The sequence below is a fragment of the Xiphophorus maculatus genome, chromosome 7 (assembly GCF_002775205.1).
Source record: "Xiphophorus maculatus strain JP 163 A chromosome 7, X_maculatus-5.0-male, whole genome shotgun sequence".
Taxonomy (NCBI): Eukaryota; Metazoa; Chordata; class Actinopteri; order Cyprinodontiformes; family Poeciliidae; genus Xiphophorus; species Xiphophorus maculatus.
The window spans coordinates 19,990,459-20,007,739 of record NC_036449.1 but is presented as its reverse complement, the minus strand read 5'-3'; the positions used below and the strand labels follow the sequence as shown (position 1 = coordinate 20,007,739).

General features: G+C 38.4%; 1 protein-coding gene across 1 annotated transcript in view; it reads right to left on the bottom strand.

Annotated features, from left to right (window-relative positions):
- abca12 (ATP binding cassette subfamily A member 12) overlaps positions 1-17,281 on the bottom strand; it is a 68,818-nt gene that overhangs the window by 9,463 nt on the left and 42,074 nt on the right. Inside the window, exons 49-63 of the mRNA XM_023336860.1 lie at positions 16,826-16,983; positions 14,673-14,906; positions 14,445-14,586; positions 13,124-13,370; positions 11,905-11,994; positions 10,836-10,923; positions 10,565-10,692; positions 9,338-9,425; positions 8,908-9,016; positions 6,579-6,633; positions 4,442-4,619; positions 4,228-4,343; positions 1,051-1,213; positions 695-948; positions 256-460 (exon numbers count right to left, since the gene is read on the bottom strand). Of these exons, the coding sequence (XP_023192628.1) occupies positions 256-460; positions 695-948; positions 1,051-1,213; positions 4,228-4,343; positions 4,442-4,619; positions 6,579-6,633; positions 8,908-9,016; positions 9,338-9,425; positions 10,565-10,692; positions 10,836-10,923; positions 11,905-11,994; positions 13,124-13,370; positions 14,445-14,586; positions 14,673-14,906; positions 16,826-16,983 (2,255 nt within the window). The remainder of the gene's footprint in view (positions 1-255; positions 461-694; positions 949-1,050; positions 1,214-4,227; positions 4,344-4,441; positions 4,620-6,578; positions 6,634-8,907; positions 9,017-9,337; positions 9,426-10,564; positions 10,693-10,835; positions 10,924-11,904; positions 11,995-13,123; positions 13,371-14,444; positions 14,587-14,672; positions 14,907-16,825; positions 16,984-17,281) is intronic.

The following is a 17,281-nucleotide window of genomic DNA, read 5'->3' as shown; positions in this document are numbered from 1 at the left end:
AATAATACTCGTATAATAATAGCAATAATTACAAAAACTGAATTTGGTTTAAATCTCTCATGGTGAGCTGTACAAGAACTAAACTCTTCAGCATAATTTAGACATTATTTGGACTCTGCTTTGTTTGGATAATTATAGAGATTTGTTTCTGCCACAGGTTGGTAATTAGGGAAACAATGACCACTTCACTGTCACACAGTCTTTAATCAGACTCCATTGTATTACTAATTTGTGTTCTTGTTTGTGAGTTCTTACCTCTCCAGCAGGGATGCCCACAGACAGCTTCTTGACAGCAGGGACCTTCCTACTGAAATGTTGGTAGATCTTAGTGAGCTGGTTGATCTGCAGAAGGTCTGACCTGGCTGCTCCACTGGCCACCCGAAGATTCTCCGTTGCCACATCCTCATCCTCCTCTTCAAGGTCAGACTGGGGCAGTGTCTTTCTCCCCAAAATTAGATGCCTACAAAAAGAGAGGTACTGAACCCACCATCTTCTGACACACTACTCTACACTTTGCTGCACCTGTTGTATATCCAACCTCATAACAGCAAGAAGACTGAAAAAACAGACCTTGAAACAACATTCTGTACATGTTGCATTGGTTTTAAGGGTTAAAATGAGTGGACCCTAACTTAGTGTTGTTCATAAGGACAAACAAAAAAAAAAAAACTCCCTTTAGCATCTGGCACCTTACCTGACTTTCCGTATGAGGGATCTGTTTAGCAAGAGGCGCAGAGTGAAGAAGAAACATCCTTGGATGAGGGAAGAGATGAACATCCAGCCCAAGCTCTCTGTGGAGAATGGACTCTTGTAGGCGTCAATTCCGTAGCCACTGAGAATCTGGATCTCGATGTTCGACCTGGCCAGCAGCATCAGTCCGTTCCCAAAGCTGAACTGGGGGAAGATGAGGAATGCGTTGCTCAGCTTTCTCAGGATCTCCTGGATGATCTGTTAGGATGAAAGAAAAAAAAACAAAAAACTAAGCTTAAAAGATCTTGTTTTTGAACTCAATGTTGTGCTCTGTGTAGATATGTGAAGCATCCTGGTTACCTCAGAGTTGTGGATTGATATTTGTCCCAAAAAGTACAGAATGGAGGTGGTGATGATGGTGTTGGTGCTGATGAAGAGGTTGATGCACACATAGGTGATGAAGGCCTTTTCCACATCTTTGAAGATACCCGCTAGCAGATACATCCATGGGAATGTGGCAAACCTGAGAGTTTGACAAAGGAAGAATATTTTAAAATAATTTATCACAAATAACCTCCAGAAAAAAATTTAAATGAGGGTATCTAAACAGACCAAACAGTCTATTTGAGTTTGATGAACGCAGGCACAGAAGAATATTGAAAAAAGTAAAGTGGAAAATACCACACCAAAGGAGAGTAAACATTCAGTTTTGGTGCCAAAACAGACAAGGATAAATTACTTCTCTCTTTATTCTCCAGGTGGAGGAACATTTCCTTTCCTTTTTCTCTCACATAATCTGCTACTCCGTCTGATTGGGGGGGAGGGGTTAGTGAGGAACAGAAGAAAAAAGTGAAACAAAGAGAGAAATGAAAAATAAAAAAAAGGAGGAAAGGAATTGAAAGAGACACACAGCTAGACAGAGACAAAGCATCTGTGTGCCATGTCCAAAAAAAAGGTGCTTGGTAGGCAGACTGTGGGTGCCAAGCCATGACAAGGAACAGAAGCAAGAAGGCTGCACACCAGACCAGGTGGGTGCAGCCTGACAGATGGAGCAGTGCGATTACTCATTGCTTGGGAGGGAGACATCTGTCTGATAAATGAGAAGCAGAGTGCTGACTCTGCCTACGATGATATAGGACTCAGTATGAGGCCTGGGAACAACAACGGTCAACACAGGTTCTAAATTTCCACTACAGTTGGTGAATGATATAATGGAGTCTTCTGGTACAGGTAAAGAAAACATAACAAACTATTGGTTTGAAAAATCTGAATATCTTTATCAGAAAGATTTTTAAACTTGAGATCCAGCTGTCACTGTATTAGGGTCTATTTATTTCTTAGGCCTCTTTCTATGGAATAACCAAGTTGGGAGGGATTTTATAACAGCCTTTCTATGCTAATGCCATCTGTTGTCAAAAGAAATTAGAAAGTAAAAAAACAAAACAAAACAAAAAAAAACATAGCTGTCTTTACGTTTGACAGTAGCCGCCTCCGTCTGGTCTGTGCTGTGAATTTAACCTCGCAGCAAACAAAGTAACACCCATTAGAGATTAGAAATCCCAGTGCATATGTGAGGAAAGGCTGTTGTAAGTGTAGGAGCAGTTGAATGATCAAAGGCTTAGGAAAATCCTCTGTAAGAAACATTGGATTTTTGATTGATCCAAAGTTTCACTGTTTGCCAACAAGATTTCAGTGTTTATATTGATAATATTTTACAGGCAGCCAGAAGCTTCGTGCCGACATCTTGTTACACACTGATGCTTAGTCAGAAGCCCCTGGGCCTTCCACCATAAAGCAATATGTACCCTTCCAGTCAAAAAATACATCTGTGGATTTATTTTGCAGAGGATTTTAAAGACTTTAAATTCTACCTTTAGAATTTGGGGCTTGGGAGGATAAATTCACAAAAATCCAACAGGATTTCTTGTGTAAAAAACACAATTACAAAATAGGAAATTATCTTATTGTGACTATATTAGCCTTGCAACTTACAGTTTCCTTCAGTTCAAGATGAAATGCCTATTTGGTTAAATCGCCTCTTATAATGCCCTGGAAAAATATGTACTTGCCCAGCATTTAGCTTGTTGAAATCAGAAATCTCAAAGTATATAATTTTTGAAAAATCACTCTGCACCAGCACTCCCCTCATAGTTGTAGTATCATGTTGTGGGAATGCTTTTCTTTAGTCAGGACAGGTACATTGATGGGAAGCTAAATAAAGCCAAATCCAGAACAACATTGGAGGAAAACCTGTTAGGGGCTGTAAAAACCCTGAGGGGAGGTTCACCTTCCAGCAGAACAACAACCTTAAGCATAAAATCAGAGGTATAGTGTTTAGATTGCAGTATATTCATGAGTTAGAAAAGCCTACTGAAAGCCCGGATCTAATAATAATTTTCAAAGGTGACAAGAGACGAAAATAACTGTACACACTGGGTTTTTATCTAATCAGAGTCTAAGCCATATAGATGCAGAAAACCGGTATAGAGATACTGTAAAAAGTAATATAATTGAATTGAAGGCAACTTGTAATCTCAAAAAGAGACGGCTCTACAAATCATTGTCTTAAGGGGCATAACACATGGAAACTACTTCAAAATTTTCTTTTGTAAGCAGAAAAAAATAAATAACTTATCTTTTGCTTTACAATTTTGCACCTAGTTTTGCACTGCTTTGTGTTGGTTTATCACATAAAATCCCAATAAAAATGTATTGATGCTTGTAATCAAAAGAAAACACAAGTTCAAGAGGCTGAATAATTTTTCAATGCAATGCAATGATCTGCACCACAAAGGGTTAATTGATACAACAGAGACTAGTGATTGAGCAACACAGTACAGTTATTTGTTATATAATCAGAGCACCTTCTATGAATGAAGTTTTTAGCTTTTCATTTTTAAGGTCCCTGCTAAAAGCTCCAGTCAGCCGTGATTGAGCAAAAAATTGCATCCAGCAGGATGGAGCTGCTCAAACCTTTTTTTAAATTTTTTTTTAAATTAGCTATAATTTGGTAGCTTCAAGAAGATGATGTTAATATAATCCTAAAGTTGAAGTAGAAGAAGATTAGGAAGATAGGAAGAATGGGTAAGGAGTTATTTAATTTACCACTTTGATGTGATAAAAAAGTTTTATATAACTTTTGGATTTAAGAAAAAAATAGTAAAGTCTTCATAGTTTTCCAATCTAAAACTGATTATTGTCTCACTACAAATTTCTTAGGCCGTTTGATACTTTTGAGCGATTATAATGTTTTCAAAGGTTACAGATTAGTAAAAATAACTGTATCATAACCAAAACCTAACTGTTTGATCAAGTACAAAATTCTGTTTTTGTTTCTTTACAATATAGAATTTACAGCTAGTGTAGCATGTGTTCTGGCTTGAATGATTTCTATAAAGGTTGGAACAATATAATGGCCTAATTTCTTATCACATACTATACATTTGAGGTGAGAAGTGCAACCACAAGTGATAGCAAAAAAAAAAAAAGATAAAAATAATAATTATCAATTTCTAAACTTTTTCCAAAAATACTAACCCAAAGAGCACAAAAAGCAGGCTGATGGCACCCAAATTTTGTCGATCCGTAAAGGCAGGAATTTGGAAAGCAGCAATCACACAGATGGTCAGTGTCACTGGGATCAAATAAATGACCTGTGGGGCCACAAAAACATATTACCAATTATTTACATGATTAGGTCAGGTACTGCAATGTTCCTTTGGGTTTGCCGCCTCAATACAAGAAGATATACCATGTCATAAAAGAAGTTCACAGCCCAGTAGAAGGGCTCGCTGATGCCGGCGATGTGCTGGAGCCTCTTGGAGCCGCTGTGGTGCTCACTGACTTCGTAGATGGCAAAGCTGGCTGTCGCAATTGAAAATCCTGTGAGTACACACATGGCCACCATGATATGAAGCATTCCCTCGACACTGTGGGGGAAAGAAAAAAATCATTCAGACGATTGGATTAAGTTATGCTCATACTTCTTGAAGTATCATTAATCAGAAATATTCTTGAGGAAGATATTGCAGCTTGCTTTGCTTCGTCTGGACTGCAGTGAAGACAAATGAACCAATCTACTGGGATGTGCCAGAATTGTTTGAAAATTGCTTGAAAAGGGTGGCCCATTTTTAAGTTTTGCATCCAATGATCATTAGTGTCCCCTGTTGAGATCTGACTAATTTGAACAATTGAAATGGCTAGCAATAAATGGAATCTCATTAATAAGTAATTCTTTGTACAAAAGGATTAATGTTCCTCACTTATAACAAGATAGCACCAAAAGAAAAAAAATAATTAGACAGCGTCATGTAGAGATTACTGTTGGGGCGGCTGTTCTGATTCAACACAGCTTCAAAACCTTGTTGAAGCTATGTTCAATTTTTGATGGTCAAATTATTTGAAGCCCCCAGTCAGCAGCTGTTCATTTCTCCAAAGCTTTTGTACTTCCACTGAAAACTGCTCAACTACATTTAGTACTCTGCTCTAGTATGTCTAAAACACAACAGATTAGACTAAATATCTTGCACAAGGCTGTGAGGAGGATGTGGATAAATCTGCCAGAGTGACCAAGAGCGAGGGCGAGGAAACAGCAGAGAGGGACATGTGGTGGGTGTTTTCAGGGCAGCGCTTACTACAGAAGAAAGCCAGGAACGGCAGCTACTGAGCAGGCTTGTTATCAGTGCAGCCAAGATAGCCTTACAATTTCTCCCATGGGCACAGCTACAGCAAGGCGAGAATCAAGACATTTTAAGGAATACATCTGCCATATCTTTAACACAGCACAGGCCAAATCAATATATCAAGCGAGGAAGCCAAGTATTACCCTGGAGTGAATGAATGAGCAAATGTGGCTGCTGCAATATGTCAGCAGGCTGCAGCTCAGACAACAGAAGAAACTAGTGATAAGTCACAATGAATCGACTGGTGAGAGAGTTAGCTCGACTAGGGTAACAAAAAGAAGAGGCTTTATGAAGCAACAACGTTGCTACAATTCCTTCTCAGAGTTTAATTTCCAAAGTGAAATACAAAGTATTTTTAATAAACTAATACTCTGAAGCCAAGGAGAATCAATCCACCTTAGTGCCACCTTAAGGATAAACACTCATTACATTGGGACTCTGATCAATAGCGCAAGCTAAGAAAAATCCATTTAGAAAATCAAATATGGGTAAATACTGCTGTCATGTATCTCCCTGTCCTTAATCCACCCTGACTTCACAGTCCAATCTTGAAAAATAGAATGTTTTTATTTTATTATCTCAGGTCATGCAAACAACAACTCATATTCCCTTCTAACTGGGGTAATTTTAGAATATTTACACCAACTGAACTGTTGATACCAGTGATGGACAGAGAAAGGTGCAGGATTTGCTCAAAGATAATCAATATTCCAGCAGTTTTTAGACTGAATAGTATATGCAGAAAATCTCAGTTATGGTAATAATTACAATTTTTGAGGGAATACACACAGAAAATGTGATTTAATAATTCTAGCAATGCCAACACATACAAGATGCAACATCTGCTCAAAATGTGGACTCTGCCATCCATTCGTTGATTTAAAATGACAGTAAAGCCATGTTTCACACTGCTCTCTAATGCATCACCTCTGTTCTTCATATGAGAGATTATAACCATTAATGATGGGAAGGCTGTAAAAACGTCATTTGAATGCTTGTCTTACGCATTCTTATATTTCTTAAAGAGAAATATTCCAACATCAGTCTCAGCGGCTCTCATTTTTACAAAAGCTGGAGATCTCAAATCCACAGCAGAATTTTCAATTGCTGCATCAGTGGTTGATACAGGTCTTTTCCATGACTACTGCTATTTATGCTTTTGCGTGCTGGTAATCAGTTCAGCAGAACACTGAGCTTAGTTCTTACACTATGTCTTCATCATCCTTTCGGCCAAAGTAGGGGTGGCTGGAGACAGAAATGGCTGTAATAGAAAGAAACAGGGTATTTTATTATCAGTGGTAAAAAGAAAACAATACTGAATGCAAGCTGTTTTTTTCAGCACAGAATCAAATGAGCAATGATATTCTCTTAGCCTGGGACACAGTCAATTGCAAAATACACAACAAGATGATTTGATTTGCTGGCGCACACAGAGGGGGAATTGAATTTACTTTGTCATTTTCCTGTGGAATTCTAGATGCTCACTGACACAAACAACTCTTCCCCATGTTTTTGCTTACATTTCCTGAGACGGGAAGAGTATGTGTCCACCTGAAGCACATTAGCCTCAGAACAGAATGGAGGATCAGTGCGCTCCTTAAAAGCACCAAGAGTGCAAAGATGGGACATTTATGACTAATGCAAATTCATATTCACATCATGTTTGTATTTATCTTTAGCTGCTGTACCCATTTGTCTTATCTTGTAGTATATGCACTCCTATCTATGTATATGTACTTAGCTCTAACCATGAAGAAAGGAGGTTTATTTTGAGAATATCCAGTCTTGTCACACTTCTAAGCTTGGTTTGGTGTGTGTATATTGGGATGAAATCTATAATGTTTCCAGGGCATGTTACTTTTGCCTTGACATCTTCGTCTCGTTTTATTTAGGTCGCCACTTCAAGCATTTGGCACGCATTAGGTTATGTAATTTCTTTTAATCATATTACATAGCACTGGAGCATGTCTGATGACTATGTGATGAAAATATGAACAAAGGAAGTATTTTCTGTAAAACATCAAGTATTGTCACATCCACCAAGTATGTGCACAATCTACATTGTGCTATTGCAAAAGGATAGAATAATTTACATTTGTCCAAATATCATTGGCTAATTTTCATTTGTCAAAATTTAAAGACCACCTCATATTCTGGCCTTTAAGTTGAGTTTGTTTTATAAAGTCTAAAAGTGCTAGGAAGTGACCAAATAATTATAAAGCTGAATAAGGCAAAAGATAAATAGGAGCTCCTTGCTGATGGAGACTCTTCCAGCATTTGGCATTCTGATCCCAAATGCATCAGCATGGATGCATTTGGCATCCAACATCCCTCCAAACCTCCAACATCATCAGGATGTTGGAGCTTGCTTTTTGTTACGTTAACTGTGAAATACCGTATCATCACTTTAATTTTTTTTGTCTTCTAAATAGACCATGTTTTCTACAATTCAAGTTTGCTATAGGTGTTTTATTATTCTTAGTTGTACATTTCAGCTCATAACTTTGAGTTATTAAACAGCTGATAAAATGTATATTTTCTCAAGAGGTTGAAACAAAAAGTATCCCAATACAAAATGCAACACCAGTGAGTCTGATTAAAATCTACAGTCTTGACAGTAGAGACTGATGATCTAAAGTGTTACAGCACATCTGCAATAGTGGGTGGATATGGTCAGAAATCCTGCGAGAGGGGGATGAAAAAACTGTTTGAGGCAGACATCTAAAGGCTCCCAGCCCACTGCTTACACTGTGTGCACAATGTGAGAGTGAGAGCATCAGTTTTGACAGATAAACTGGTCACCTTGAAAAGTAATCTCACTGGATCCACACCCTTGCCAGCCTCCCCCATTAACGGTAACATTTAAATGGTTACACGTTTTCCTGGAGCAGTTCTATCATCTGCTGGGGAATTAAAATGCATGTGTCTGTTCTTTTGTTCATGCACCGTATACTGTATGTTTATCTGTGCACTTTTTATTATTCATATGTGCATGTATGTGTGTTTGTGTCCTGCTCAAAGGCAGATGGTTGGGGTGCTTCTCAGGGCTGAAACGAAACAAAAAACGTGGGCCAGCCTTGTCTCTCTTTAGCATAGTTCCCCAGTGAGTGACACTAATTAGTATGCACCACGCATCATGCTGTTAGTGTAAGGATACACAGCACCCCCTGGCTTTAATCTAGCAAAAATGAACCATGAGTAAACAAGCAGTTTGTAGCTGTCTTTATTTAGAGCACAAAAGGTGCAGGCTGCACCTGGTAATGCTGATATGCTAATATTGCTGATATGTATTTTTTTTTTTGCTATCCTGTGTTTTTTGTGTGTTTTTTTCTGATCAAATCTTTATATTAACAAGGATAAATTGCTTTCCTGAAGGGATATTTTGAATATCAGAGATTAACAGTGAAAAACTGAGGATATAACTTCTCAAAAATATCTCAAAATGACATTAAGCTTCAACCAATAGTAATCCTATTACACAATTATTTCTGGTATTACCAGAAAACCCTGAAACAATTTCTTAAATCCAGCTTACCATATTTCTGTGGATCTTTGTCTGCTGGAATATTGGAACGCAGGATCAAGTTGTTGAGGCTGTTTAAGTACGCTGGCATTGTGTGGTGGCCCTCTGGGTTGAACCAGACCTATGATCATGTAGGCAAGCATTAAAAACAATCACTCACTTCACAGTGGTAAAATTCTGAAAATGTAAATTAGCTCAATGAAAGAACAACTTAAAGATTTGCAGAGCTTCAGATATTATTGTGGGAAGCCTTTACTGCACAAGTGTCGCAGTTAAGCAAATTTATGACAACAGTGACGATTTAACAGTCGGGCTCCATCTTAGAGCATTAATCTTGCAGAGTGCAATTAAGATGTTATATATTAACTTTTAAAAACTCTTCAGCACAACAATTAAAATTATAAAGATGACACTTTGTGGGCAAGTGGGAACACAAAGTTACCTTTGACAGTGTGCGGTTTTTGGGAACGGCCTTAAGGTCCATTCGCAAGTCAGGTGGGAGCGGCATGCCAAAAGCAAAGCCACCATACCTGAAAAATCAGAGTGGACACATCGATCAAAACAAGCAGCTCTGGTTCCTCGTGAGAAATAAAATGTGACATGCCCATGTTTTTCAGTGGATTCTTCTCTTGTTCTCACGGCAAATATCCAACACTGAGGTAAAAAGCATTTGAGGTAAAACCTCAAAGTATGAACATGAAGAGTCATCCGAGGCATACAGGAGGCTAGTTTATCTCAAACTGAGCAACAATAAAAAGAAAGCTTTGAGGAATTATCAAACAAGTTTTTACATTTCTGCTCTCTCCTCTCTATAGTAATGCAATTTTTGAGAGACACATTTAACTAGGAATACTCAAAGTGCTGTCACACTGTTTCTCATCTATCACGATGTATCATGGTGCATTTTACATGGGGCTAAATTAGATGAAAGGAAGAGTGTTTAGAGAGTATTAAGTCTTGTCACATCTATGCAGTGGCAATTCCTGAAATGCGCAACAGCCCAGGGCGGCATCTTTTGGGAGAGGTATGAGCAAGTCAATATCAAGTAATCAATAAGCTATATATATGTGTTTAGTGGATATAGAGAACTGCTTGTAGGATGTAATATTCCTTAGTCCTGATTAGAAAAAATAGTAAAAATGCTCTCATATGGGATACAATGCCATATTAGTGGAAATTACAATTCATTAATATTCATTTTCAGGTTTAAGTTGAGGTTAAAGTGCTACACACAGCTAGGACATGGGGTTCTGTCTAACTAGCTTACTTTTCTACAAACTGCAAAACATGACATGCATTTAGCAAAGGTAAAAAAAATACCAAGAAGAACTTCACCGTATGTAATTTCAGCAGCAGAGTTTCTATGTATTTCAATAAAATCAAAGGCAGTTGGTAGTATGATGGATTGATTAACAGGAAGGAAAGGTTCAGAATAAAATTCAAAATGGCATCTTCTGTCAAATCAAAACGGTATTTGCAAAATTACTAAAATACAGATAGAAGGATAAAATTGGGTAGAAAACAACATAATAAAATTATGCAAAACACGTTATATTTTGACTTGCTAAATCAAAATATAATCAAATAATATTTTGCAACTCATTAATAAAACATGAGTAAACATTTTGCTGCACCACTATTAAACAAAGCTAAATTATCCTCCATTCACCTGTTCCTGATGAAGTCATTGGCTGTAGCCACCAGGTAGTTCTCCACGTTGACGCCAGTCAGATTGTAGACAATCTGAGATGAGGGGATCTTTTTGAAGGGGGGCTGAGGGTTGTCCTTCTTGCAAATCTGTCATATATAGAAGACGCAAATGGTTCACAATTGCCCATTTTTTTTTACAATGATGGAGAACGTGGCCATCAGAGGAAACAAGTGAGAACACAAAAACTCACTCACTCGCACACATACTGTTCTCCCTGACCCAGACTCACCTGTTCCTGTTTGGTGCATTGACACACACTAAATGGTTTGGAGACATTCCCACCGGAGTGCCAGCTGTTTGTGCTCCTTGTGCAGATGCTTTAAGAGGAAAAATAACAAAAAAATAAAAAAAACATTTGCAGTGAGACAAGGCACCTCGACATGTGTTTGTGTTCATACCTTTTTCAAGATTCAGAATTTTGGAAAGAAAATAAATCAGATCAGAAAGAGTTGATCCTGTATGTTTGTCTGCGCCATACTAACAATGTGCCTGGTTAAACTGAGAGAAGAGTAAAAGCCACAGTGACTCATGAAGAAGCTATGAGTTTGGCTGGTTTCAGTGAAACTAGAAGTTAAATATATTCTCTGATCACAGTTTTCCAAGCTGTTTAATGCGGTGAGATAGTTCATGAAATGCGTTTGTGTGGGTTATTGCTCGACTCCCACACAGTTTACTTTCCACCAAGTGGTTTAAGGGACACTACGTGCAAATAAAACAACAGACTGCTGAAATACATGCACAGTAACTGCCAATAATGATAGTTAAAGTGCTTTTTTTAGATTTACTTCTGCAAACACAATGTTTAGCAATAATCAATGTCATTTTTCTATAGCAGAAAGTTGTGAGCAAACATGCAAACTGTTTTATGCTTTTGCTATCCTTTTTTATGTTGTCTTTTAATGATTTTTTTTGCGGGGGAAAGGCGGGCGGTTTAAAATTCCCCATGGTTCTGCTTCATGAGTGCCAACATTGATTTGAGGGCCTGCAAGGGGAAAATCTCCCCTATAAACACGAGGTGTTTATGGAATACAGATGATGCTGTCACATCGCAGAGACCTGCTGCAGGCTTTCAGCCTCGTTCCTCGAGCTGAGCAGCAAGGAAATGAAGAGGAGAGACATGAGAGAGAGACCAGAGAGAATGAAAAATAAAAGACTAGAGAGAGGCTGTCCAGTAAAATAAAATAAAGAGAGAACCAGGAGGCATGGGAAGAATAGCAATCGCTGGAAAGTGAAGAGGCAGTTAGCAAAATGAGTGCATTTTTTAGCAAATGGGAACAGCTGGAAGCGTAATTACGTACTGGTTATTAGAGTTGTCGAGGCAGGCGTTATCGATCCCAGGGAATGACATCATAGTGTCCACCAGATGGCTGGATTGAGGATTCTGGTTGCTGTGGAGTCAGAAAACACTCAGCTTAGACTTAAAGGTACCCTGAATACTTCAAGCAAAATGATGCAACCTAAAACAAAAAAAGTCAGTCTGAGGGGCTTTACTGAGACTTTATTTTAGGTTGCATAAAACCAATATATTAATCCTGGAACTGACATGTAGACACAATTAGTGGTATTTACTGAAAAACACAAGCACATGAAAGGCAGAGATGAAAGGAAAGCATGAAACAACTGACCTGCCACTTTAGATTTAGCAGATTTTGTTTTAGTCACTCCCTTCTCTTAATTTAAACTCAGGAATACACACTCATAAATAAACAATGAGATAATCACCATTGTTGATAAAAAAAAATAAGAAACTAGATGCCTGAAAATAATAAAATCTACAAACAGGAAAGCCTTATGTGCATCTAATCTGCCTTTGTGCCCCCACCCATAACATTCCTGCTAAATTTAATGAAGTGTCATATTGTTGGTCTAATTTGTATGTCAAGTTAAAGAGGTGTAGGAGGAGTGTCCACTCCATCTTTGATATGGATTCACATTTCAGCGTTTTCTCCCCTGCTTTATCTCCCCTTGATCAAACAACAGAACATGTTGAGGATGAAGCCATCTCACGATCTACTGACACTCTTCATCTCTCTCCCTTTGATCAAGCATCAGAGCTCTCTGCATCTCGATGACCTCAAATCTTTGCATTCTTTGCCAGCACCTTGTACTTAAAGTCCATCTGCCCTTCAACAAACTACCACTTTAAATTGATTGTACAAGCGTTGCATGCAAATTACGTGGAAAGAAGTGATTAAATCATGCATTTGTGGAATATCCTGCTATTTCTATTTCAAATGTTTCGAGATTGTTTCCTGTGAAATCAGAGTGGCGTTGCTTCTTTTGGGTTATTTTCTATATGCAACAACAAAAAAGTCCTGACTGAAACTGTGCTGATAAGGACTTTAAATTCCCCTGACCAAAAAAAAGCATGTGATCAAATCACATGCTTTTAGTTTCCAGCTGGGAGGAGTGATTGCACAAGCGCTACCATTTGTCTGGAGCCCTGATTAGCCTGATTTACTTCTTTGATTTCCATTTCTGGTGTGGCCTGTAATTTCTCTGCTAAAGGGATCTGACCTGAAGAAAGAGTAGCTCGGCCCGACGTTGTAGAGAGCAGGGCTCAGCTCCAGCTCAGGATAGTGCTGCACGTCGCTCTTGATGGAACCCAGGCCCATAGCAACTACCACAAAGAGAATAGGAAGCAGGAGCTGGGCGAGCAGGCTCTTCCAGTCTCTCCGGGTGTGATGGAACCTCTTGGTCAGCATGGCTGTCAGCTGCTGCCAGGCCAGGGCTAGGCCAGATAGAGTGGATGACCCGGTAAGGTCTGGAAAACATCAAGAAGGTGTTTTTTTTTTTAAATGTACAATGATCATAGAGGAAAAAACAGTTCCAGAATATATTCTGGAAGCAGTAATATATTCCAGAATATATTACCCCTTTGGAGAAATGCTGTACAGTTATTGCCATTTCAAGTCAAGGACCAACAAAGATTTGTGCATAATTATTAAAGTTATGCAGCATAAATAAATATGTGAAACCAGGAGGGGATCCTGCCAGAGTAGACCTGGCAGGATTTCTCTCCTGGGAAAAAAGGGCTATCAGAGTAGCCCGTTTTACTCTGATACCCCCAAATAACTGCAACTAATTGCCTTCAGAAGTCACCTCATCAATGAATCTCCCTGTGTGCAACTTAATCTCAGTATAAATATAACTTTTCATGTAGGACATCTATCAAATGTGTTCTCAAAAGAATGTTAAAAAGAAAGTCATTGTTAGGAATGCAAAAAAAAAGTAGAAACAGAACAATAAGGAGCAAGGTCTACTGGTCTGTTGAGACTAAAAATTTTGACTTACCAAGTACGGTGGAAGACTACAAAATGCACATCACCCTTAAAACCAACAATCCCAGAAGAGCGCCAGTTAGAGGGGAATGTTTTAGATGAAGCCATATTAACGTGTAACAATGGCCCAGGCAAATTCCAGATATCAAATCTAAAATAACATTTTCTCCACCTGATCTGAATGAGCTTGACCCATTGTGCAAGAAGAAAGGACAAAGTAAGCTGGTAGAAGACCCCTTTAAACCCCTACTGCAGCAAAAAGTGTTTCTACAAAGTTTTCACTCAACAGGTTTATTATAAATACACTTTTTGGATAGTTTTTCATGCATTTAAAGTTTTTTAAATGTATGCACTACTTCATGTTGTATACTGCACTAAAATACTGTGAAATCTGTGGCTGTAGCATGGCAAAATGTAAGCAGCTTATGGGAAGAGAAATACTTTTGAAAGGCACTGTAGTAGGGGATTAATGGAAAACCAAAACACAATAGGTGAAGAACAGGAAGAGAAAAGAAGAAACTGTTGAAGCGAACAATGAAAACAGCATTTCAACTCACTGATCTTGTCACCAGTGCCGCAGCTGCTTGCATAGGAGTCTGATGGGAAGCTGTCGATAGATGCAGTGTCAGAAATCGTCTCAGAGATAGACAGAGGTCCGTCCTTGCCGTCTGGGCTTCCACTGGTCAACTGCAGAAACATCTGCATACGCCCAAGTAAAAAGGCTGCATTCAGTCATGGTTCAGCCTCTGTTTTCATTTTTCATATGTGGTTGTGTAAAAGCTCACCTCCTCCAGTGTGGTGTCAGACACGCCATAGCCCCCAAGCTGAAGATCGTCCAAGTTGGCATCCAGCGCAGTCAGGAGGGAGCGATATGATGAGGCGTTGGATGAAGTGAAGGGAGGTAGAGAGTAGACCACATCACCCCTCTGGGCTTCTTTAAGCCGTGCTTCAGGAAGATGAGCTTGGATGAAGGCCTTGAGGTCAGCACTGTCAATTCGCTCCGCTTCTGGGCTTTGGATCTGTAAGAAAAACAGCAGAAATTTTAAAGTCTGTTTTTTTCCTATTTGGTTACATAATCCGCTTTCCCTCCTGTATACTGAGAAGATGATTTGGAGTTTTAATGTTTAAAGAGTTTATAAATTTATTCTCCAAAAAACAAAGGTCTGCAAAACAAACAACTGACCACTAAGAGGAAAAAAAAACATCTAAAAAAACACTAAAATAAACTAAGTTAATTTTGCACAACCAGCACTAAAGGGCTGGTTGTGCAAAATACATAGGTAGTTTTGTATTTGTAAAGTTCACCAATAACAAGAATTAGTTTTGAGTTGGATTCACACAGGTTGAAACTAATTTCACATTTCACCTCCCAATCTAAAATCCCACAACATTAATCCGAGATGTTTCAAGACATTTTTGCTTGCCTAAAATAAAGACATTTTTGGTATTCTGGCTATTTCTAAGAAAAGAGTTAGAATTGACACAATACATTAAGAAGGAGGCACATTTCTCTACCCGTTACTGTAGTACTAAAAAACCCAAGCTTTGCGCGGTGTGGCTGGGTTGCACTGACCCTGTGTGCGCTTTTATGAGTTTTTTTTATGTGTTGTTTTGGAAACTGATGTTCTGACAGACCTCTCGGCTGTTTTACCATGACATTTGCCATGCTCTTCATAAGTGTCACGCTAAGAATGTGGGAGGGTTCAAGAGAAAGTCATCAGGTTCTTGCCTTTTGTCTGAACTTTGGGCAATCTTTGGTGTTTGAAGTAGGTAAGGTTTGCCATATTGTTCAGTTTACAGCTGTTCAAGTTGTAATTTAAAAAGCATTACCTTTAAGTTCAATGTTCTACATAAAAAGCTAATGCTACATTTAAACTCGTTTGTGCACAACACAAGTTAAAAAAAGTAACTCATGCCAGTGTCGTCAGTCACAAAAAACAGCTAAAGGTGTATGCATGTGTACACACAGTATGTTGCAAAACTCAAAGCTAATTTTAAGAAGGAGTTTATAGTTTCAGTCAGATTTGTAATGTAAATGGTGCCTGTTAGAAAAATTATCCTCCTGTTCATTTACTCATGAGTTTATTTTACAAGTTATGTTTTCATATTATTCTTTTCATATTATTACTCTCATATTATTCTTCTTTTTATATTTACTTAACTTCTCTTTCTTTTGTAGTATATTATTAACTTTGTTTAGGATGTTTGCTTGGAAGCTAAAAACGTTAAACATTCATGTGTTATTAGTTCCATATGTAACTGATTAGTTGTGGTCAGTCACATGCCCTTGTAAGGGCATGTCCATAGGAGGTTCCAGAATGTAAAGACGGTTGGTCAATTCTCTGTGTGACTGTGTGAAGAAGCCCAACCTCCTTTTTCTATACAATAAAGAGAAATGCAAAGAAAGATCTGGCAGAATTGAGTCCAGACAGTGTTTGACAGCGATTCGTCGCGTCTGTTCTCAATTCTCCTATTCTGCAGAAAAGAAATTAAAAGAAACCTAATCTCTGTCTCTGGCTGATTCTTTGCAGGTTAGGACAAAATAAACCTATCAGTGCCCATCTCTCAATGAGAATGTCAAAACCTAGAATTAATTTCCACAGGTTTCTCCATAATAGCGGATTGTGAAATGTTTCAATTTATGCCAGCCAAGAGCTATCCTTTACTGCTATGACAAACGAGAGATATTCAGGTGCTCCCTGCCCTTTGGGGATGAAGGTTGTGCCCTCCCATCTCTCAACTCTGTGTTATGCAAATATTATGACACTGACAACAAGCATCTCTGGCGTAACATGAAATATTTGACTTACTAAATGGAATAAATTCTGAGCACAAATTTATGTTGAAGAAGAAACAGCAGTAAGAGAGTTTTCACTGGTTTAATATCAGTTTTCATTGCTTTGCACCGACATGCCTGCATGCCTGTGAGGATGATTACCTTTTTGGTGAGGGTGAGCTTGTAGCCTTGACCCAGCTTGTCTTTCAAGTAGAAGGGTGAGCCGCAGCATTTCAATCCACCTCTCTCCAAGAAGGCAATCCGGTCGCTCAACACTTCAGCCTCGTCCAAGTGGTGGGTGGACATAATAATGGTCCGATCTGAAAGGATACACGTACATGAGAAAAAGCTGCATCGTTGACTCGGGGATTATTGAACCAATAAATATAGATCAAACAGAGTTATTACAAAGGAAAAGAAACAAGAAATATCATCATACAAACTGTCATAAAAAGCAGTTTTATGAGTGTTTGTTTCTGAAATTGACTAGGAACTCTCACTGCAATAACATCTGAAACAGACCTTAAAGCTAATTTTTAATCTTTTTATCTTTCGATTTCAGTCAAGGCTTTACATACAGTCTTTATGAGCATGAATGTAATATTAAGTCAGAGATTT